At 46.9% G+C, this 24193-nt stretch overlaps 1 protein-coding gene across 1 annotated transcript in view; it reads left to right on the top strand.

The window, feature by feature from the left end:
• Positions 1-19896: 19896 nt before the first annotated feature.
• Positions 19897-24193, top strand: part of rbms3 (RNA binding motif, single stranded interacting protein) — a 182406-nt gene continuing 178109 nt past the window's right edge. Inside the window, exon 1 of the mRNA XM_056425448.1 lies at positions 19897-21040. Coding sequence (XP_056281423.1) covers positions 20966-21040 — 75 coding nt within the window. The 5' untranslated portion in view covers positions 19897-20965. The remainder of the gene's footprint in view (positions 21041-24193) is intronic.

Below are 24193 nucleotides of genomic sequence, written 5' to 3'. Positions count from 1 at the left end.
ACATAAACACTGCGGCTGTGGTTGCAGTTGTGGCGGGGGACCCGGCACATGTTTTTTGGGAACATCGTGGTCCTGTCTGGTCCTCAGCACCACACCCCTGAAGAGCACATCCTCTCACGGGGAGTGTCTTCAGTTCTACTTCCTGCAGTCGGTATGCGCTAACGTCACATGGCAAACTCTTTTCACCGCATTGTGCTCTCACTCAATGTTTTGACTGTAGCAGTGCACTTTGGCCGTTTCACAAAGCCTGATGATAAGAACAAAAAGTCCTCCGATGGATTTGAAACAGGCTCACTCATGCAAATTCACAACAGACGCAACTCTTTCCTTTTTTTCCTGTTTTTTCCTTATTTATTTATTCTCTGCTGTATCCGGTCTTGGTTACAGATCACTCCGGGGTCATCAAACGCTTGCCCTCATCTTGACCCCTCCAGCCTCACACTGAAGTGCTGGCTCTAACTGGCCGGTTTTCATGGGACAGCGGGGATGGCTGTTTTCCTTTTTCTCTCAGCGGTTTTTCATTTCGGCCCCACAGAAAGCAATTTCTCCTCCACTCTTGAGCCTTCGTCCTGGGCTGAGTCCACACTTTGGCCTGAAGGAGGATTCGCAAAGCCTGGATGTGGCTAATTCAGACACTTAACAGTAAACAGAGGCATGGGTCTAGCCTCGGAGTCTGCCTCGTGCATTGTTATTGCTTCTCATATGCAACACATACTGCACATGGAACAGAAATCCTCACAATTCACAATTTAATGCAGACTCGCGTCTCTCCTCTCAAACACCCTTTCCCATCAACAGTATGTCACTGTTTTTATTGCCTGCCTAAAAGCTATTGTAATTTCACGTATATTAGATGCAAAGAATGCCCAGCAGAAAGGGAAGAAAAACAGAACGGATAGCTCAGCATGCGTCTGTCCTCTCTGCTGAGAGAGGTGAGTAAATAAAGGAAGAAAGAAAAGCAAGCAAGGATCCAGCAGAGATCAAGAAGCTTTGCCTCCAGCGGGTTTGTAATTACAATGGAAGCGGATACATTTCCACTCTTAATATGGTGGGATGAGGATCCCTCAGAGGGGGAGGTGGTACAACAAAACAGCGGTGGAGAAAGTCATGTAGAAGTCAGAAGCTGTGACTAGAAAGAAAGTCATCGGGATAGATTGTGTTACTTCCTTGGAATATTCAATGAATAGCTTCATATACTGCGAGTCTCCGGTGCCAAATGCATATTCAAGACACCCAATCACTGCCTGGATTATGTTCACGGGAAGCCTTTTTCTTTTCTTCTTCATTCCGAGAAGTGTTGCATCCTCACACTGCACAGGGGTTAGTCGGGCCGGATGGTTGGTGGGGCAATGCATCGTTGTGTTTCGTGCTCATCTGCCAATTTTACCGTGTTAACAGCACACAGAATTAATATAGTGAACATGGAAAACATTATGTTACGACACTAGACGCACTGCTGGCGAAGCGCTGGCCCGACTCGTTATGAGCGCCACTCCGCACTCCTTCGCCCCAACGAAGACACGTGTGTAAATCCACCACTCGCAGTTAAAGCTAGACAATAGGTCTCGAGCGTGTGCGTGCGAATGTGTGCGTGTGTGTGTGTTTGAGAGAGAAAGAAAGAGAGAGACTGGACAAGAAGGTGGACAATTGCACACAATGTTTTATTAATAATATACTCAGAATCAGAATCAGCTTTATTGGCCATGTGTGCACATCCGTTCAATTTGACTCTGGTTACACGTATGCTCTCGTTGTACACATGTAATGTACAAATAATAAGATAAAAATAAAAAGACATTGAAGACAACAGAGCAGCAACAGGTATGTACAATATAAAAAACAACAAGAATGACAATACATTGGGGATGTTGGTGCAGGGAGGTGGTAATCGTCGTGCAGATGGAGGTGTCTGGTTTGTCGTTCATCAGAGTGACGGCCAGTGGACAGAAGCTGTTCCTGTGTCTGGTGGTTTTGGCGTACAGGGCTCTGTAGCGCCAACCAGAGGAGAGGAGTTGGAACAGCTTGTGTCCGGGGTGTGAAGGTCTGCACTGATCCAGCCTGCTTCCTGACTCGAGAGGGGTCCAAGTCCAGGATGGGGGAACCTGGAACCAATAGTTGTCTCTGCAGACCTGACTCTCCGTCGTCGGCGTCTGTCTCTGTCCTGTCTGCTGGCCGATCCAAACCACACAGTGATGGAGGACCGAGGACAGGCTGGGCGATGGCGGAGTAGAACCGGATCAGCAGCTCCTGAGGCCCAGCAGAGGTTGTACTTCCTGAGCTGGCGCAGGAAGTACAACCTCTGCTGGGCCTTTTTCCAGATGGTGTTGATATTGCAGGCGTACTTCAGGTGCTATGAGATTGTGTCCACTGTCCACTGTGTCCACTAAAGTCCACTGTCATCTCCACAGGTTTGGGCTTGTTCAGTCAGCTCCAGGTTTTTATGACCACACCAGAGGACCAGCTGTTCAACCTCCTGTCTGTACGCAGACTCATCACTGCTCCTGATGAGGCTGATCACCGCTGTGTCGTCTGCGAACTTCAGGAGTTGAACAGACTCCTAACAGGTCCTCTGTGGCGCAGTCATTTGGGAGAGCACACATCCACGGGGGGCGCCGGTGCTTATAGTCCGTGTGCTGGATGGGAATTTTCCCAGCCTCAACTGCTGTGTCCTGTCTGTTGGGAGGTTGGTGATCCAGTGACAGGTGGAGGCTGGCACTGGGAGCTGGGAGAGTTAAAGCTGAGGTACCTCCGGTATGATGGTGTTGAACGCTGAGCTGACGTCCACTAACAGGACACTTGCATATGTCCCTGGGGAGTCAAGGTGCTGCTGCATATGGTGCAGTCCCATATTGACCGCATCATCCACCGACCTGTTTGCACGGTAGGCAAACTGCAGGGGGTCCAGCAGGGGGGCCCTGTGACGACCTTCAGATGGGTCAACACCAGTCTTTTAAAGGATTTCATGACCCCAGACGAGCCTGTAGTCATTTAATCCTGTGATGGAGGATTTCTTGGGGACCGGGATGATCGTGGAGCGCCTGAAGCATGATGGGACTTCACACAGCTCCAGTTGAAGATCTGTTGGATGTTTGGAGGAGGTGAGCAGGAGGCAGAGAGTAAAGGTGGGTGTCCCTGGTGCTTCACTAAATATGCTGTCTGTATTTTGGCAGTTCTTTGCTGAGGTGTGCTCTGTTGAAGAACAATGAGCAGGGCGTCTGGGTGTTTGTGCTCCATGTTGGTGATCTGCTCAGCCAGGTGTTGGAGTGCCTCACTCACACATGCCTGAGGCGGGGTGTAAACACGGCCAGAATGACTGAGGAAAACTCCCGCGGAGAATTCATTTTAGTGCCAGCTGGGATGCGTACCCAGGTCTCCGGGTTCCAAAGCGTAGACCACAGGGCTAGAGACCCACACAATGCTCCTTTGTCACCTTGGGATATTTAGCATTATGTCCACCAGAACCTGCTCGACCCACGGGTCAACCCGAATACCACCACTACATTCAGCCTCATTGAATCAGTTTTTTTCTCCATCTGGTTGTTATTATGACTTTCTTTGAAAACGTTGTCACGTTCATTGCAATTTAGATATATTTGACTTTTTGCTGAAATAGTGAGAGAATGTGGGATTGAGATGTAGAATGTAGCAAAAAGAGAGGAGCAGTGAAACGGAGGAACAGGAGAGGCATGCAAAGAGGAGGAGGGCAGACTGCCGAGGAGGAGACACATTTACTGTGGCGACTAAAGAAGGTCAAGTGTCTCACCTCACATCGCTATTCCTGTTAACCAAGCAGCTATAAACAGGTTAGATACAGTAACATCTGCGATGAGCGCACCGGCCCTCAGGTTCTTTAGTGTAATAAAACCTGACAAACTAATGATTGCACTTGGTGTTATTGGATTCCTTACTTAAAGCCACATGGGCTGCGAACACTCCTATTGCCTTGACTGGGACTAAGACGCGCATTATAGATTTTCTGGTCTATGGAGAATTGATCACGAGTACAATGGCAAAGAAAAGGAAACATTCCGTGTAGGTGCTTTCCACTAATTGTTGTGACGGAGCCCATTTACACAGTGTCAGGTGAAGTGTAGACATTGTAAATGGAGTTCCTGGAGTGTTGCTCTTGGGATACTTAATATCCCAATTCTAGCTTTGAGACAAAAAAACACATGTTCGCAGTCGACGTTTGGTTGTCTTATATAAACAATTTTCCGTCTGACCTCTGCGCTGCTTCATTTGTGATGGTATGCGTCCTCATTCTACACATTGGGGTGGGGGGGGGGGGGCATGTCCGCTTAGAGGAGCATGCGGGGCCAATTGCTTGGCCTCTGGAAGTGATGCTTGTAGTGTTTTTGAGATTCACTCATCGGTCCCTGACTCAAGGGAAGTGAAGAAGAGTTCAGATGTAATGTTGGTATAACCAGTAGCAAAATTGAAGTGCGGTCAATGAGCAGCGCTGTTTGCTTGTTTATTCAAAGTGTATTTATAGTGAGCCACAGCTGTGTAGTCCCCCCCCCCCCCCCTCAGTAGGGTTGGATGGCCTCTGACCTCAGTAAACATCTAAATGCCGTGTGCTTCAACACATCTGGGGGAATCTGCGTCCCCAGCACGGTCGGCTCCAGCTACCTGCGTCCAGGTTCAGTAGGGCGCTTATCATCGAGTTACACGCGGAGCTCATGAGTCAGAGAGCTGGAGCACTTTGCTCTCGTTGTGACAAGACAAATGAGGAAAAAAGTTGGGCTGATTCGTGCACTCAGGGGCCAGACCACACTGCGTCTGTGCGCTGCTGCAGAGTTCATCTCTCTTCATAACATACAGATGGAGACACACATACCTACACACATGCTGCAGAGGGGAAAACAAACCAGACAAATACTCCACCGCCGGGGGATCGGTGCAGGAGCTGTTTGCTGGCCAACCGTTTCCACATGTCCCCCCCCCCCCCCCCCCACACACACACACACCCTATAGGGAATTCTCATCTTATCTTATATTAGGCATAGATAACAGACACATTTTTCCCCTAATGAAAACTTTTGAGTGGGTTATCAGTCTTTTATCTGAAGACATGGACGTCCCTGTGAACCCTTCAATTTAATCTGGAGGCGTCGCCCGAGCTAACGCAGGTTGTTAGCTCATTAGGATTGCCGTGCACACGTCGGCCGATCATTCAGTCAATACTAACCTGCGCGTAAGGATTCCTTGCACATCTCCAGCCTCACAAGGACTGAAAAACACAGAGAAGAGACAGAAAGGAACATTGCCCATCTGTTTTAGTTTTCTGTTTGAAGTATATTACAGATATAAATCTTTGCATATTCAGTGACTCACCTTGTCATCCATCTCTGTTTGTGAGGTCCGGATTCTGGCGCAACCCTTGGTGTTATGATAAGCTTAATTAGCCATAACTCACATACCCCCATTTCTACAGGCTGACAGATGACACCGTCATTTAGCTGAATGAATGGCCTGCCCGCTGGCAGCCGGTGAGGCCGCGTCCGCTGGCTGATGGCCTGCACGAGGCGGTCGAGTTGAAGCTTGTTATCTTTTGATCGCCCAGGGAAGCGAAACGGTCCGAACATCGGCGGCGATGACGCAAATGAAATGAAAAAGGGTGTGACTGAGTGGAAGGAGGGAGTCGGGGACGGGTGATAGAGACATCTTTTATCTAAGGCACTCTTCAAATAAATATTCCAGCCAATACAAGATTAAATGAAAGGTGCATTCCCGACAGGAGAGGCAGCAGATGCCGATGTGCAATGCACATGTGTGTTGCGGCTTGGTGGGTGGGCCTCAGCTTACATTTTAGAGTCTGACTCTCTTCCATCAGCCCTTGAATGAAGAGCATTGCTCATTCCCCAAATACTGCAATGATTCATCTTTGCCATGAGCCACAATGGGCTTGTCTCAGTAATTAATTTAGCTCTCGGGACAGCAGTTGGAATGAGTTGTGTCTTCAAGGCCTAATTAAAAGAAAAATTGTCAAACATATTCTAGGTCAGACAGCTCAAAATCTCCAACCATTTAGAAAAGAATTATTTTCTTTTTTTTGAACACCGCCACCTCGTCCTTCGTGGGCAATTTCGCTTGCTGACGGACCGGCTCGCAGAGTGGAAAACAAATAGCTTTATTTGCTTTGTTGATTTCTTCAGGCACCACTTGAAAATTGAGACGCTTGATGTTTTGTGTATTGCCGGCTGCTTGAGTCCATAGCTCCGTCTACCTCTGGCTTTGTGCTATGCATGAGGGTGGTTTATTGGAAAATTGCCAAATCGTCAGGCTTCCTACTTTCTGCCGACTGAGACCGTCACTGTGCACCTCGGGTTCAGGATCACTTTCTCTAAAATAACTGTGGTCGGAAGCGTAACATATCGACCCCGCATTAACCATAACACATCAGCTGGAGTACTCGTCGTATTGAGCCAGTCGGACCTGACGGACTGACGGACAAGGAGCGTCTATCGTATCTGTCCTCATGACGAGAATCAATGACTTTAGTTAAAGGCACAGAATGACTCCAACAGTACACACACACACACACACACACACACACACACAGGTTCTGAACAATTAAGCGTGAGCTGTCGGGCCTAGTGCATGGGTCCATTGTAAGCGCTCTAAACCTGTTAGACCGTGACAGACCATTAAAAGGCTGCCACGGCTTCCTTAATTTGCTTCAACACTCAGAGTGACGGGAGTGTGTCTCTGTGGGACGAATGTGCTTTTGCTTCTTATGACACTCCTTAGCTTACACCCCCTCTCTACACACACACACACACACACACATATACACATACCACACACACACAGTTTGATAGTATCAACACCATCAAGTCGCTGCAATACATCCACCTCTATGTTTATTCAGGCAAATACATCAAACCATTACCATCCCTGCCAACACTAATGTATTTTCGGAGTAATTTTCAGTAAATTGTGAGGAGCATAAAGTGAACAACAGTAATTATCTTTGCATTGTGAAGCATTGCGACAGTAAATGGAAGCGAGTTTCCCCAATGCTTGTCAGTGTGTGTACTGTTAACATGATGCAGTGTTGTAAAACACACAACCTCCGCACGTGTGGTTATCAAAGATGTTCTCCCTACTGTATTCATACACCTAGATCCGTAGTTGTTGCTTTTTGGTCTACACTTGTTCCGGTTGAAGGTGCCAGTTAAAACTGCTGAAGAAAATTCTGGTGTAAATTACATGTTTCACACCATGTTGTTATTTTCACATCTTGAAATCAACAGAATAAAACTGAGAAGATCAAACTTATCTAACAGGTGCTTTTTCTAGCTTTTGCAGTGTTCAATTCAAAAAAATGAGCCAGTCCACAAAAACCAAGAAAATACTGTTTAATATTATTACAGCTGACTGTATTTCAACCAAAGCAACGTGAAGACAAAGCACAGTGTTGACCAGCGCTCCAGTCCAGTTCATAGGGACACCGCGTGTGTGTGACACCTCTGACTCAATGCTTTTTGGGTGCATGTTTCACCTAGCAGGCATTTCCTGTTGTGACCAGCGCTCGGCGTTCTCCTCCATGAGGAATTAAAAGCCCGGGCCACAAGATCCTGAGAGCCAGACCACAGGAATATCCAGAATCTGACAGAGCGTCCAAGCCCCCGCAATGTTTCATTTCCTATTTCACAAGAGCGGGCGGTCCATGCAAATTCCTGGCTGCGGTTTTCCACCAGTCTTGATGTAACAGCAGTTCATGGTTGATATGAGATGTTACGGGGTGGATTGTGAAGGGTGCTGGCAGATCGTGCAGGGGTTTATAAGGGGTGTCTCCTCTTGTTCAGATCATGTGGACTGTCATATTTACATGGCGTTGCTGGCTACTCGCCGTGTTTAAAGACAAATTCGGGGCAGTCTTATCTCAAATGGCTCCTCAGACATTCACTTTGCACCTGTTACTTTCTGTTCAGGTGATTAGTCAATGACAGAGCAAGGCAGAGGAACATAAATCACACATCCTGAGCCGTAGATGTGACCTCAATTTATAATGCACCCCTCGGATCATGCCCCGGTTTTTTCGGCTAGACACGCACACACTCACACACACTGACATACGCGCACAGATGGGTTTTTCATATATGGCTGCCCGGGGCTGCAGTACTGGCTTTTAAAATACTCATAACATCTGTAAAGCATTACGGCTGATTATGCTGGTCCTTCAGTGCAATCATGCAATACGGTCATGAGGGATGGCTGAACATGAACCGAGTGGGAAAGAAAGAGACGATGAGGCCTCTCCAGTTCTGATGAAGGCGTGAGGCCCATGGCTACACACACACACACACACACACAGGAACACCCCTCGACACACTCATTTATCAAAATCAGATTATATCATTTATCTCTACTAGTGGGGACCTTACATGAATTCCTTCATCCATAAATATAGCCTGTAGTCGGCTGAGCTCGCGATGCATTCTGGAGAAAAGAGGGTGAGTGCTATGACATTTTCCCTTGTATGAAAAAAGCTCCCTGGTGTGTATGTTCTTTAAAAAAAATAAACAGGGTATTTCCTGACTGCAGTAACACCACTGTGACCTGCAGGAGCCTTTTGTAATACATTCTATATGTTGTTGATCGTGTCAAAGTTGCTCAGGGCTTGTGTAAGTATACACACTATACTGTAGCTCTCTCCATTAGTTGCAAGTTGAAGTGTCCTTGAGCAAGGCACTGAACCCCCAGTTGCTTCCCGGGCGCTTCACTGCAGCCCACTGCTCCTTAATAACTAAGGATGGGTTAAATGCAGAGAACTAATTTCCCCTTGGGGATTAATAAAAGTGTATATTTAATATTTAATTTAATTTTACCAGGGCAACGCAGCAATCAATAGTGCTATTGATTACATCTGCTGTGCCCTGATGCACCCAACTTTACACACAATATCCCCAAATCTCCCATAATCAACTTTCCCTTCGTACCATGCTCAGAACTAAAGTTAGGCTCCACTGTTTATTTAGGTAATACCGTGACCTTTTCACAATCCAGACACAACACGTATCCCCCATTAGTGGAAAGAATCAAGGAGAATGTTTTCCCCTTTTTTTTTTTTCTGGAGCGATGCTATAAACCTTTACTTCCTGTTTGTCTTGATTCAAAACAAGCAGTGACTCAGAAGAGGGAGAATGGCTGAGCCCATGGCGCTGTTACTGTGTCAGGGTTCTGCCGCTGAGCTAAGCTGCAGGGGTATTTTTGATTTATTCAACAGCACCGTTGTTTTTCAAAGTTCCACTCTGTGTTGTTTTGGCAGCGGCAGAACGAGTCTTATCGGGGGGAAGAGCTCCGTCAAGCCACATACAGAGACGCAGAAAGCAAAGGCATCCGTTATTACGGGCTTTGTTGCTGCTTTAAAAAAATACAAATAAAAAGTTCAGCGTGACGGGCCAAGGAGCAAAGAGAATGCGGGCCACATGTCAGCTGCTCCCCGGCTTTCGATACTGTTACATTCTTAGAATCGCTCTTCCTCTAACCGGTTCCCTCTTGGAACAGTGAACTATTATACGACACACTGATGGAGCCAAATCCAGGCCAAGAGTTCATTCAATAGTTCATTCGTTTGAAAAAAAAGATTTGAACCTGAAAATTCAACAATGTATTCGAAATAAAAATAAGTGTATGAATAGTTTAGTTGATTTTAATATAATTTATATTCAGCGGTACCTACGCCTCCTGAAGGCAACGTCGTTGAGGCAGGTCCTCAGCCTTCTCTGTTATGCTGTCACTCCTAATACCACGCCCCTCTAGTTGAAACCACGCCCCTCTAGTTGACACCACGCCCCTCTAGTTGAAACCACGCCCCCCCACACCAGATCCCGGGCCAAAAAAAGATCTGAAAGTGAGAAAAACAACTGAACCTGAAAAATAAGATTCGAAACTGTTAAAAAAAGGATTGAAAGTTTAAAATATAAAAGTTGCTCCTGAAAAATGAAAAAATATAATTTATTCGAGAGAAAAAAACAACTGAATCTAAATTATATTTGAACCAACAAAACTTTTCATATACTTATTTTAATTTAGAATACATTGTTGAATTGTCCGATGTTCAAGACCCAACATGTAATTTTCAGGTTCAAATCTTTTTTTCAAACAAACAACTATTGTCCTGGATTTGGCTCCATACACACTCTGTTCATCCGCCCACCCCAGGAGCCCTGGTGGAGGTAAAGGTGGAAGGTTTGTGGGAGCCGCTTTGCTCCCTTTAGTTGCCACTTCCGTGGCTTCAGTCCAGTTCCACGAGTGCAAAGGGCATCGCCCTGAACGTCTCGCACACTGAAGTCTAAATGCGACCCAGTGGAGTTGCACCATCGTGCTCTTAATCATCTTTGACATGCTTTCTAGTGGCAATCTACAATCCGGCAGTGTAACGCCGGGCCGAGCGAGCGTTAATGTGCAACAGTGCAATAATGCATTTGTTTCAACAATTTAAATTCTGTCTTTTTCTATTGGCTCCCGTGACCTAATTCCACTTCTTACAATGTGGGTTCAATATTGTTTCATGAATGAAATATTGAGAGTCATTAAGACATGTTTGTTTTAGTATGTATTTATATTTGAGTTGCGTAGCACAATGCTATTCTATAGTAGCCTGGTGTTAATCTAATCAACAAGAATGTCTGCCCTTTGTGCAAATTTGTCAACTCCCAGGATTGTTGATGACATTCAAACACATCACGCATTACTTAAACCGGCTATAACGGTTTTATTTGGCCACTAAGGGGCAGTGGAAACGAGCTGCATATGCTTCACTCACTTATTATCATCTTTTTAAGGTGGTATTGAGAATCTGTTCGCAAACCGTTGCATCTTTATACATCCAGCAGATATGGAGCAACATTTCAATTTATTTTTCGTCATTTTTGTGACTAACTAGTCAATCTAAGTTCATAAATGAACGTTCCTCTGAAAAGAGAAAGACGTGTCTGGTTCATCGCCATTATGTCCCTCATAAGCAGTCACGTGATCTGCTATATACCAATATAGATTGTCGCTCCATTAAAGGTTACTCATCATGAGTTAAGAATAATTCAGCAGCAACATCTCCCAGTGGGGGGCCTGTGGTGGTTGCCTGTGTGGTCAGGGTCAACGGCCCTTTACCGTTTCATCCTTTAATCCCCGGAATGGCAATTAGCAAACGGAGCAACATACTCACCACTTGCTATTCCGCGCCTTTGTGTGTTTTTTTCTGTTATGTTAAAACAAATGCATGAGCAAAATGTCTCGTCTATTAATTCAGTGTTATTTTGTCCCGGAGCTCGTCTCTCCAGCTCTCTGTTTTCTTTGTCTCCTGGGCTTCATGCTTTGCATGCAGAGGATGAGACACCGAGGGGAGGTTAAGAGAGGAGCTGGAATGGAGTTCTGCTCCATTTACCACCCTGAAATATTCCTCTTAGAACGACACACTCTGTTTTCTCTCTCTCTCTCTCTCTCTCAACCCCCCCTTTCTTACTCGGCCCACTTCTCATCTCTGCGTGACATGCGGTCATCTCACTTCATTCCAGGATGGCTCAGCAGTGCTTTGAAGCATTGCTGCTGTCCTCGCAGCCCATGCTGCTCAACTGCAGCAGGCATCGAGCGTCAGAGGCCAATGGGGATCGGTTCCTGCTGGAGAGAAGTATTTCTCCCCCTAATCTCCAATCGCTATCTGCTGCACAACCCAAAGACCCTTTCTCCATTACTTCACTATTTTACTCTCCTCCCTGTGCACACACACAGACACACACACACACACTCACACAGACACGTATCGTCAAGGACAAGCATCCTCTATGTTTGGTTTATGCAGAGGATCTTTTTTTGTTCTTTTTAAACTTGCAGATCTTACATTTAAGCGTTCTCAAAAAGACGGGGAAAAAAAGTAGCACACAGTCACACTGACAAGAATGAATGACTTAGCACTTAGATCTATTTAGGGCATTAACACAATGAATAAAACAAACTGCACATGACACACTGCGAGTGCTGTGATGGAGCTTTGATAGGCCTCCTTTTCCATGTCTCTCTCTGCAATGCAAGTCATTTTTTTGCCGTTAACTCCATGGAGTTTGCTGCCTTCTTCATATTTGGAACAATATGGATTTAGAATAATGTTGCCGTTGCACGTCCACATGTGGAAACATGTATTGGTTAAACTCACACTCTCCCTGCCTGTGTAGCACTTAATACCTTATTATGCAGAGATTTTCTTGGCGCCGTCTCCCCCTCATCTGCAGGGATGTAGCCGCCGCACTGTCGCTGTGAGTCGGAGTGTGGCCGGTTCACAGGAGGACAGGGTATGGGTTGCATTAGGGTTCGGTCGGAGCCGCACAGGAAGCCTGATCTCCGTGCTACACTCAAGTGCGTTCACTTTTGTGTCAGAGTAACCTTGACCCTCTCAGTTTCCTCACAGATCGTTTGGCTTTGCGTTGCTTTTCTTTCTTCTGTTTTCTTTTTTTAAACGGAGAAAAAAAAGACACACTACGCTGCTCATGCCGACACACACACACACACACACACACACAAGCACACACCTACACATGCAAAGCACACCGAGAGAACTGCCACAGCTGTAGACCACCTGACTTTAAACGTAGCTTCACAATCAATAGAGAACAGGCGAAATACACTCGCACACCCACATGAATAATCCCGCCTGGCCGTGGCCTCTTTTCTCCCAGTACAAAATCAACTCTGATCTTTTCTCAGAAGCTCATTAATCAGGAAATGAGTCGCTCGGCGCAACTCGTGTATACATTACACATTTGGAATTGAGATCTACTAAGTGAACGCAGTGTTTCTGTTTTTAGGTCTCCTGGCCGTCCCTCGCTGGGTGCAGGGTGGGTTGCTGTGAGTCATTTTTAGTCATGCTTGCCTGGTCTCAGATTTCCTCCCCATTACGCTTGCATTGCTCTCCGTGTTGTGATAGAAGCTAATGACTCACTGGAAGTCTGCCTGGTGTTTATCAAATGTCTCAGTGCAGCAGCGCCGGTGGTCCAGCATCGGTGCGTTCCCTCTCCACATCCCAGTGTCGGAGCGTGAGTTAAACAGCCCAAAGCCGCAGACGGGACCGTCGTACGTAAAGAGAAAAGAACATATTAGAGGAGCTCTCTGACATCGTATCTTGACTCTATCACTCCGCTCTTGTGCTGTGGAACGCTATAGTCTCTGAGGGGGAATGTGTTGAATTACCTCAGGCTGTCATCTCTAAGTGCACTGACAAGAATGTATTCAGGAACTGCATGTGTCAGAGATGTGGTGAACTTACACACATGATGCTGTCGTATCTCTGAGTTTAGGGGAGGGGCGGGCGGCGAAAGCAAGGACGTCTGTTAGTGTGCAGGGCCCGGCGGAAAGGGTTGTCATTATGAACCACCTTGAGAACATGGCAAACCCACTCGTGGCTTTTGGGAACCACTTTTGGACACCCAAATTAAAGATTGTTTTAAATATTTGTAGCATTCGTGATATTTGACTTGACTCGTCACAAACAGATGTGCAAATAGATTCAACTGACAAAGAACCAGATGATCCTGAAGGTAATACAAAAAAACTCAAATGAAATGAGTATACGCGTCACACGGTGTCTGCACAGTGTCTCGATTGCCCGAAACACGAGGTGACTAAAAATGGCTTCATTTCAGTTTCGGTAGCTAATCGCTGACTGGTGCCACTTGTTAAAGTTGGTGTTAAGTGTATGTATCTGCGTATCCAAGTGACTCTGTTGCTATGTAAAAACACAAAAGCAAATGCTCATGTTTCTTATTAAATTCAAGAGACGTCTCTTTTTCTTGCAATTTGTCGTTGTGACCACTTGAAACATGAAACTCATTCCAGTATGTTTGGATTGCTGATTTCGGATGTTCATCTAATAATAGATATAATGGGAATGGACCACAAGAAACAGCATGAGCACAAACTGACGGCCACTCTGCGCTCAGACACCCTCCTCGTCTTCCTGTTTATTTTCTTTTCTATCGGAGAAAAACTCTTCAAATGTGTGGTTTTCTTATCGACCTCATTCGTAGATATATTTCATCTTTCTTTTTTTTCTTTACACTGAAATCTGGCTTTAATGTGTCGGCGCATGCCTTTCGAATTCCTCAAAATGAGTCACAGAAAATAACTTTATTTTTCCAGCAACACTACAGTTTGACACAAACGCCATCATCTGTGCTAAGTGATATGGATGGTATGAAGAACACTGGTATTCAAGCAGCATCTGTCCATCAGTCTGTTCCTAATCGCAGTGATCATCAACATTCTGCTGTGTTTTCTCAGATTATGGTGAACTCTAATCAGAGGTTGTCTGCTGTAATCCATCACTCAAGCACAGTCAAAGATGCTTTGTCATAATCGGACCGTTAAAATACTTAATCTTTCACTTCTTTAGGTTAAAGCATGATGATGATGATCAATTGGTGCTTGGGTGTCTCCAGTAGAACCACTGCCAAAGGCTCAAGGCTTTTTCCAGAAATACCAGGGCCCTTGCCCCCCCTCCCCCCCTCCTCTCCCCTGTGCTTCCATTCTTCCAGCCCCCGCACTCCCCTTCCCCTGGCGCTGGTCCAGCCTTTCCTGGTATTCCACGCATCTGGCCCTTTCTGGGAAACACTCATGACGGGTCGGTCTGAGCTGCTGCCCGAACCGAGAGCCTTTGTTTCCTGTGGTTTGCTGAAGAAGTCAGGAAGTCTTGTTCGGGGGGGGGGGGGGGGGTCGAGCATGTAGTGCAAAGGAGCTGTGGACTTTCTAGGAACTCCTTCCTCCGGTGGGAACATGCCGTAGTTCTTTCCTTGTGGTTCTTGGGTTTTGAGAACCCCCTCAGCTCTTTTTATGTTCCTGCAGCTCAACCGCGTCTCTGGTTCTCTCCCCGGTTCTGAACAGAGATTCAGGACATTAGCAGAGTAACCGCTGCTGTCAGAGCCGTCGATGGACAAAAGGGCAGCTCGTCAATACGTCCATGGTTATATAATTGAAATATCTCACCTAAAAAATATTTTTCTTTTTTACTGCTGTGCAAATTTGCCAAGTAAAAAAAAAAACGGATCTAAAAGGCCTGAAAACCACTCAAAAAGACTCCCGGTTGAAGTCCTCTGCTCAGATGCCGTCATGCGGTGTTTATTTCTTTTACTAGACTTGTTGGGATTCTTTTAGAGGGGGTTGTAACTACTTAACACCTCCAGGGGCATGAAACGCACCTTCAGCTTTCTTCCTCTGCCTCTATTTGAAAGTCCTGTGAATGACTCACTCACGCACTCACTTCACGTGAGCATCACAGAAAGACCTCAGAACAGAGGAGCAGCAGATGGCGTCGGCTTTGTTTCTGAAAATGTTGTTCCGATATCTATTTTGTTGTTGTTTATTTTAAACATTGAAGAGGCACAGTTTGAGCTTGATCTGGATAAGTCAGCTTGACATCGTCTGACTCAGTGTAAACACAACTCGGTGTGTCCATCACTGTAAACCCCTCTGACGTGCTGTTCTCCTTCCTACGTTCGCCTCGACCACCAAGTGGAGATGACTCGCCGAGCAACGAGCACATGATGCATCCGTATAAATAAAAGCAGAACACCGAGATGCTCGCTTGTCCTCTCTTCCCATGAAATGTGGTGCTCTCTGACGTCAGCGCGCCGCTGATTCAGACCGCAGCTCTTCCATCACCACCAGAGCGAAACACACACACCCCGTCTTCAAGGTCCGCTTCCACACAACGAGACGCAGCTCCGACGTTTATTTACACGCTTTCCTGCTTTCTCTTGGAATCGCCTCTCTCAACCGACCTCCGCCGAGCCGCGTGCACAGGCTGAAAGTTCACGCCGGCTGGCTCTCGAGGTCGTTTCTGGTGTTGTCTGTGGGGCCACAGGTCAAGTTCTTTGGTTTCAGGAGCCACGTTTCAATTCCCAGCTCATCAATGAATATTAATGCCTTCGCTGTATAATGACACTCTTTGTCCACCAATTTGAATAAACTTTCCGAAATAGTTAGTTAGGGTGCAGTCAACAATAGTAGTGAATAGTAAGTTTACTTTCAAAGATATTTTTACACTTATTTTCATTATTGGGAAATCATGCAGCATATTTTCTCTGTTTAATTAAAGTAACACTATGTTACAATTGTACCTTAAAATAACAGCTTGAAAAAAATTGTGCCGCTACAATGACTTTTAATCTGGCGATTTGCGCCTCCGCTATTGCCATCGGGGGTCTGTGGGGAAATAACTCCGCTATGTAGGATTCTGGAGCCGCCCGCTCCGGGGCGGATGTACTTCGACCTGCTTTCTGTCAGTGATTACGCAACGTCATATAGTGCCACTCCACGCTCGCAGCTACAGTATAAGGGTAGCTTTTTTATGTAGCTTTTTGGTGTTGTCAACAATATTGTATTCGATCACACGTACTCCACATTTAGAAAATAACGTATATAGGCTGAAAACGCGATCGGTATTTCATCTAAACTAAATGTTGTCATTCTTTTGGTTATGTTGTAACAATTCGCCCTTAGCAACTCAATCAAGGGGAAAAGGTACAATACGCTAAAAAAAGGGAATGGGCGGATCTGCGAATTCTGGTGTTAACTCTCTCTGCTCAAATGGTCGTAAAAGAAAAACACACAGTCGATATGCGGAAACCCAAATGTTATTATATTAAATCAAATTCAATGCATCTGCAAGCCCCCAAAATGAACACATACACTACAAACAATCAAACCCACTCAAACGAAGTATAATCCCAGTTCGACAGTCCCCAAAGTCTTTGCAGTCCCCAAAACAAAAGTAAATGACTGCACGCCACACCCCTCCCCAAAAGCCGGCAAACAGCTGACCGACCAGGCGGAAACGTGGCGAGGCGCCGCGTTCAATCCCCGCGCTACTTCACCCTAGTCCAGTAGGTGCTGGGCCCAGTTCAGTGTTCCTGCGCAGTCTTCGTATTAGCAGGACTCTCAAGTTTTGAAGACAGGCAAGAGTGACATTTCCATCAGCATGTTTGGAGCGCGCCTGTCAGCGCGCTCCAAACAAAAAAAAACTTGCGTCACCTCCCCCTCGTCACCTTTTATAACCCGTGACACATACAAATAATAACAATAATTATAATTATAATACAGGACAACACATGATCCCAACTCAATACAAGTTTATGCGAGGCTGCATCTATCGTAACTGGGTATTTACGACACTGAAGTAAACGTTAAATACCTCAAAAACTGAAGGGGGCGCTAAAAGGGAAAAACTACACAATGGGGCTTTAACTGCTTGTGTAAAAACCGGCATGTCTTTCTCAAACCAAAACACTTTGACATTTAGTTGTCATATAAAACAAGGAATAGAATACAATTAAATCCTTCATTTACAAATCGGGATGATAATCACGTTTTTAACACAGTGCGAAACACACTGCTCGTTGCATCACTTTGATGAAGGCAAATTTGCATTCTGTGCTCCTAATTTTGTGTTTCAAAAGGCGTCGTTAGCAGCAGGAAACACAACCTTCAGCCACACGCGAACAACATCGCTGTGAAAACTTCTCCAAATTGACGTATTACTCTGCTTTTCTTCAATCTCAGTGTTTTTAAGTGCAATCTGAAAATGATGAGCGTTGTCTCTGAAATACAAAGGCGTCTTCACCTGGTTGCTCACTGGACACACAGTGTCACCAAGACACATGAATCCTCTCCACCTCTGTGCCTCCCTATGTGTCTTATCTTACTTTCTCTCGTTATCTCTCTTTCTATTACTCTCTCCACTAGCCTCTGTCCGTCTCACTGTCTTTGTTCTCCACTTTCTGGCTTTCCCCAGATGCGGACAGTTTATGTGTCTAGTTGATCCAGAGGCTGTTAATCTGGTAATCCTCAATCGATATCGGCCTCATCTCTTTCCGACAGATAAAAGTGGCCTAACTGATAATTATATTTTCTTCTCTATGTCTGTAAAAAAAAGAAGAAGCATGCCCTTTCCCTCAGAGCTTTGTTTTGGTCCCTGGGATTCTTCCTCTGGTATTGATTGGGTCGGTCCACCTGCACTGGGCTCTCATCAAAATGTGTCGAGATAGTGAAAACTACAGAGCCTCTAAGGGAACGTAGATGGGTGACCAGGAGAAGAAAGCTTTTGTGTTCCGTCTCAAACCTTTTTCATTTAAGGTCCCCATGACAGCTCGTCGTAGCTTGGACGTTAGTAATACGGGCCGCTGAAATGTGGCGGCCGTTTTCGGGTCGCTAACCTCCGAAGAGGCAATCTCAAAATGAAATGTACGAATGTCTTTCATATGTGTGTGTGTGTGTGTGTGTGTGTGCGCTCTGTTGTCCAGTGCTTTCTTATTATAATTTTTAACATCAACTGTAATGAAAAAACATGAGCAATCTTTGCTAAATCTTTCCAAAAGTACATCTTTTTTTATTCAGCCTTAGTTTGTATCCTTCTCCGAGTCCCTTTTGAGGCTCCATTGTTACATGTTTGTGTCTGAGCCACTAAAAAAAAAACTTGCGTGCTTGGACATAATGTGTATGATATTGATTAATACGTTCATTGAATCCTCATCGCATTACAACGGCACTGACCACGTCCCATGTTGATGCAACACGAGTAATGAAGTACACTCAGAGGTGAAGACAGCCAAACTCACTTATCCAAGTGACACCCATAATTGGGTTATTATTTTTTCGAGAAGGTATTTGGGTAATGCTCTCGAGTGCAACAGACTATTTTCAGATGAGAAAATTGCCAAGATATAATTGTTTTCAGTCCAATCATGTCATGATGTAGCTGTTGGCTGCGTGTTCTTTGAGCTCCCTGAAGGACTGTCAGACGATTTAAATGAAAACCAAGTTGATTTGCTAATTGAGGGTAAAATGAGGCTTGTGACCTCAGATTCACTGAGATAGCCGCAAGGACTTAAGGTTAGTTCCCATGTGTGTGTGTGTGTGTGTGTGTGAGATGGAGAATTTCTAAGCATCATTCTATTGCATGCATATTTTTAATTTTCCCAGAAGTATGAGTTGAGCTGAGGTTCGGGTCAGGCCCTCACCGACGGGACATTCTTGCAATCGTTTTGGTCTCGCTCATTTAAGGTGGATTCATCCCATTCATCTTTTGACGCTACGCAGGAAGTGGTTTCCCCTTCACCTCTTTTGCGGTTCGCTGCCTTTTCTGGACATGTTTGTAATCTGAGCTTTCAAAAGTGAAGACTTGCACATCCTCTTCGTCGACCCTGTCGTGTGAACTGGTTTCACCCCTTGACTCTTGTGTGATCTGCTTTGTGTGAACAGAAGATAATAAACAAAAACTAATACATGCAAGTACAATAATCTTCAGTGGTAAGCACATGATGAAGGCAATACAGCAGGCCTTGTCCTCAAAATATATCAAATCACAGGTTCTTAGACGTGAACATTAGATCCGCTTAATCCAACTTCACTGGTTTGAGATCAAAAATCCTCTTGTTTGTTTCATGTGAGGACATAGTGTTTTTTTTTAGCCGGTAGCTCCGTGTGCAGCCAGCAGGGGGAATCGACTGCTCGCACTGCCCCCCCCCCCCCCCCCACACACACACACACACACACACTCCCTCTTCTCACCCCCCCTCTTCCACTCCTCTTCCCGGCGTTCTCCCAGGTTGTGGAAACGCTGCAGCCCGCTGGTCCGAGTCAGGAAGCCTCTCTTGCACAGAGCTGCTAAAGACCCTCCTACCGGCTGGGTTGGAAAGGGAGGAGGCGGTCTAGAGCCTCGGACGAGCCTCCTTGTCAGTGTGGAGTCGAGAGAGAGAGAGAGAGAGAGAGCCTGAGTATTAGAGAAAGTGCACGCGAGAGTAAGAGAGAGAGAGAGAAGAGAGAGAGAGAAGAGAGAGCAACTGTGTGACAGAGGGAAAGAGAGCGAGGCAGGCTGCTTCGGGGAGTGAGAGAGCCAAGGACGAAATAAGGAACACATTTTACAAGTGCAGGAAGAGGGAGGATCGCAGACGAGGGACTCCTTCGCTACCGGGCACCTGGGACACCGTCACCGTGCTTCACACTCGTCTTCTACCTGGATCCCAGTGGATTGGCTAACCAACCGGTGGATTCTTTATTTTTAATAGACGCTCGCGCCACATCATTTCAGAAGCTGGGACCATTCCTCCGCGTTATCTGCACATCCCCCCCCCCCCACCCCCCTCCACCCTCTGGCTCCACCGCTACGGACTGAGATTTGTTGTGATTCTGCTCCGCGCACAAAGTGCATCTGTCGGCAATCCGGTGCTGAGGATATCTCCACTCTGTCAACCAGGACGGCACGCAGCCACCGTCGGATCAGACTACAGAGACGAGCGAGAGAGAGAGAGACAGTTTGTGTGTGTCAGAGAGGGACACAGAGAGCGAGCGAGAGAGAGAGAGGGGCAGTGAGAGAGAGTCCGATCCACAGTGTGTCTGAGGCAGATTAAAGCCCGGGCGGAGGACTGGAGTCAAACAGCTCTCCTAGAGAAGTGAACCGACACATCCTCTCCCGTTTTCCTCGCCATCCCTTTCCTCCTCCTCTCCTCCTCTTCTTCCTTCTCCCATTCTCCAACATCTAGAGGACTGCCAGTCGCGACCGCCACCTGCGCCTCTTCACGTCTCCTCTTCTCCTCCTCTTCCTCTATCTCACCCTCACAGTACGTTACCGACCACCGGCGGGCACGGCGCTCGCGGCTCTAGCACTTGTGGAAATATTTCCATTGATCCCGGCAGCGGGAGAGAGAGAGAGACAGAGAGACTTGAGCGAGCATCCGCCCCGAGGCTACCGGACCGGTGAGCTTCCCCATCAGCAGCAGACATTCTGCCCATCTGCTGTCCGGCGCGCGAAGCCCCCGTCTTCCCCCCGGAGGACCGGCTAGCGACAGAGCGGTGCGGACGGCAAAGACAGGAACCGCACAGCCTCCCCCGCAGCCTCTATCCCATTGCTAGCTACTTGGAAGCTTGCGACCCCCGTGTCACCATTCCCTGCCTCAGTGCTAAGGATTTCAGCTACATGGGCAAGCGATTGGAGCAGCAGCCAATGTACCCTCAGTACACCTACTACTACCCCCACTATCTCCAGACCAAGGTACGTCGCTCGCATTCCTCAAGCCGACTCATCCACTGCTACACTCGTGTCCCGCCTCCCTCCTAACCTCCACCCCCCCCCCCCCCCCCCCACACACACACACACCTCCTCCCCTGCCCTTTCTCCATCCCCCCTCTCAACCCCCCTGTGCTGAGATGGGATTTGATGAATAGCCGGCCTTGGCTGTGACGGTTTCAGATGGCAGGTACCTCGTTGGAGTTTGGACGTCTATGTTGGTGCGTGTGTGTGTGTGTGTGTGTGTGTCCCTGAGGAAAGGATCAGAGATCAAGGCTCGAGTTAGTCCAGCCTACCAGACCGTTGCTGGGAGCCGTCCAGTAACCTCCATCCATCACTAACCTGCAAAACTAATGATGTCTTGAGGTGACAGCTTTTTCAACAAACGAGAGAATTGAGATCCACATTTTATTTCCTAATGAAGTATTTGCAAGCTAAATGTAGGCCGTTGTTTGAATGCTTCAATCTGATTAAAGCATTGAATTATGAAGTTGCTAATTCACTTACCAGCACCAATGTGTTCCTGTAGCGCTCTACGAAGCCGAACACACCGGTTATGAACCCGTCCTTCTCTTATTCCACGGTGACGGTCGGTACGGCTCTGACGGAGAGCCGGCGTGAGGGAGGCTGCCCGTGTTTGCACGAGCTGAAGTATGCATCAGTGCCTCTGGGATGGAAGCCCAGGCGGCTGCCACAACACTGGCTGGGCACACTATCCCGAGACACCATCAAGGGCTTAAAATGGAAGACTTTTGGGGATTACTATTTGTTATTTTCTACCGCTATGGGTAACACTAAGTGCTGTCCGTTAATGTGACGATGTGGCTGAGCATGCTAACTTAGTTAAGTCTCATTTGGTTGGTAAAGTGTTATTGAATGGTATGTATAGAGATTGTTTATATATCTGTTGTCACATATGTTAGATTCCTCTCATTCATGCATAGAGGAATAGATACTGCAGGACAGGAATGGTCCCGATGCAAATGTTAAAACGTGTCAATTATTTGCAGTTTAAACGATTGGACAGCTTTTGTCTCGATTTGGGGAATTTGTCCAACTCGTTATTCAACACAGAAAAACAAAAAAACACATTCATTGTGCAAATAAAGAAACGATTGTTTTGATATCGTTTCCAAAACTCTGTTTTATTGGCAGCAGTGTCGAACATTTCCAAGCACTCAGCCAGAGAAATTAACATTCAAATGTGGCAAATTACCTCTATCTATATCAAGGGAATAAGGCAGTTAGAGAATTATGTATTGATAAAAAAACAATAAAGCAAACTACCAGTTTTCATCCCTTTTCACGCGCAGCTGGATGATGAAGCAGTTCGCTTCCAGCAGGGACGACGCGCCTGCAGCCACACCTGGCAGTCCACGAGCTCTCGCCCTGATTTATAGTTTCATACATTTGTGCTGCTGCCATATGGCTTCCCTCTCCCTCCCTCCCACCCGCCTCAGCTACTCCTTCCATCCCCCCCCCCTCCTCCCCCCCTCATATCTCAGAGTTGCTCATCTCGGGGGCCTCTCAATCAGGGCATGCCCTTCCATTCTCTCCTCCCTCCCTCCCTTGCAGTTTTCTTTTCCCCTCCTCTACCTCCCTCCTCCCGCTTTTCCGCCTGCTCTGTTGCAACAGCCCCCCCCCCCCCCCACCTCCTTCGCCCCACGCTGCAGTTCATTCCCAAGGTCAGCGCAGATCCGATCCTGCCACCGTCAGCGATTGATGCATCCTTGAGCGAGCCACTCGGGTCCTGTGTCATGCAAACGAGGCTCGCCGTTTTTGGGGCGTGGGTGGGCGAGGGAGGGGCGTGCGTTTCCGTTTGCAAAATCAGCCGCCGACATCCATATTCATTTTCATGGTTCGTTAGCGCAGCCGGAGGCCGGCGAAGGTTGATGCGGTGGAGCCGCTGACGGGGTCAGTCGGAGCAAGGGAGGCGGGGAGAGAGGCCAGAGCGTTGGGCGATGTGGCCGAGGGGGCTGTGGAGAGCCGTCTAACGCTCATTGATGGCTCGATTACGGAGAGGGGAGAAGGGTTCAGTCCACGCTCTCCACCAAATCCCATGACAGTCACTTTGGCCCCGCCAACACAATACTTCTCTCCAAAGTCCGCCTTTTATTATTTTTGTGCGCACTACGCTGCGATTTAGTCATCAGTCTCAAATCACACAGGTCTTTCTATTTATCTTCATTGCTGCATTCTCGAGGTATGGCCTCACTCTCCCAAGAGATGTGTGTGTGTGTGTGTGTGGGGCATAAATACCGTGTAGCGATACGGAGGGGGAGCGGGGCGTAACGCATACTACAGTGTTGCCGTTCTCCTTCTCTCGCCTCCATTTTATGACATATTTGAGATTCTATGCATTGAGAATTCATCGAGCATCTGTCCTCGGTTACAGCTAAAGAAGCAGCGAGCGTCGCCAGAATAAACGGAGGTGGCTGCTGAATCCGGGATCCCTTTATTCCTTCTGCATGTCTGTGTTATGTTCCAAATTAATGGCATTCTCTGATGCTGTGCACCATGAGCGACTGAGCCTAGATTAGAATGTGAAAGTCAGAGAATGAGATGAAAAGATAACATTTGGCCTTCTATTGATTAGTGCAGCGGGGCGTAGCATGTGCTTCTCTTTAGCTGAATTATTGATTCCCGAAAGAGGATTTGTGTGTCTGTGTGTGCACGTTGCCGTCTCAGTGTGTGTGACTTTTACATGAGGTTATGGCTGGTGGGGAGCTGGCAGGATGCTGCTTTGATGAGAGGATCCCTTAAAGGCCCCGATGTCTGCTGCCTATTCCCCAGCTGATCAGTCCACGGAGTCATTTGCTGAAATTCAGCCGCTGTCTTTCCGCCTGATGTGCCGGGCTGCTCCCGGCTGTGCGTTCAGCTTTAATGGTAGGTATTTGACGTGCATCGTGAATGAGAAAATTACAGCAAAACAGGGATCGTACTGCCCGGCCCCTCCCCTCCTCGACCGCAAGGACAGCTACAGCAGATGGCTCAATTATTGTCATTTCATCATGGTGTTTAGGAAAGAATATGAATTTCAGCTTAGCGAGCGCACTAAGTGCCTGTTGGTCTTGGCGTGCGGTGCATCTAATTTCCTCTCATTTTCAGTCCTCGTTTAAAAAAAAAAAAAAATGTATT

This window comes from Pseudoliparis swirei, chromosome 1 (genome assembly GCF_029220125.1).
Source record: "Pseudoliparis swirei isolate HS2019 ecotype Mariana Trench chromosome 1, NWPU_hadal_v1, whole genome shotgun sequence".
Lineage (NCBI taxonomy): Eukaryota > Metazoa > Chordata > Actinopteri > Perciformes > Liparidae > Pseudoliparis > Pseudoliparis swirei.
This window is presented reverse-complemented; position numbering and strand designations above follow the sequence as displayed.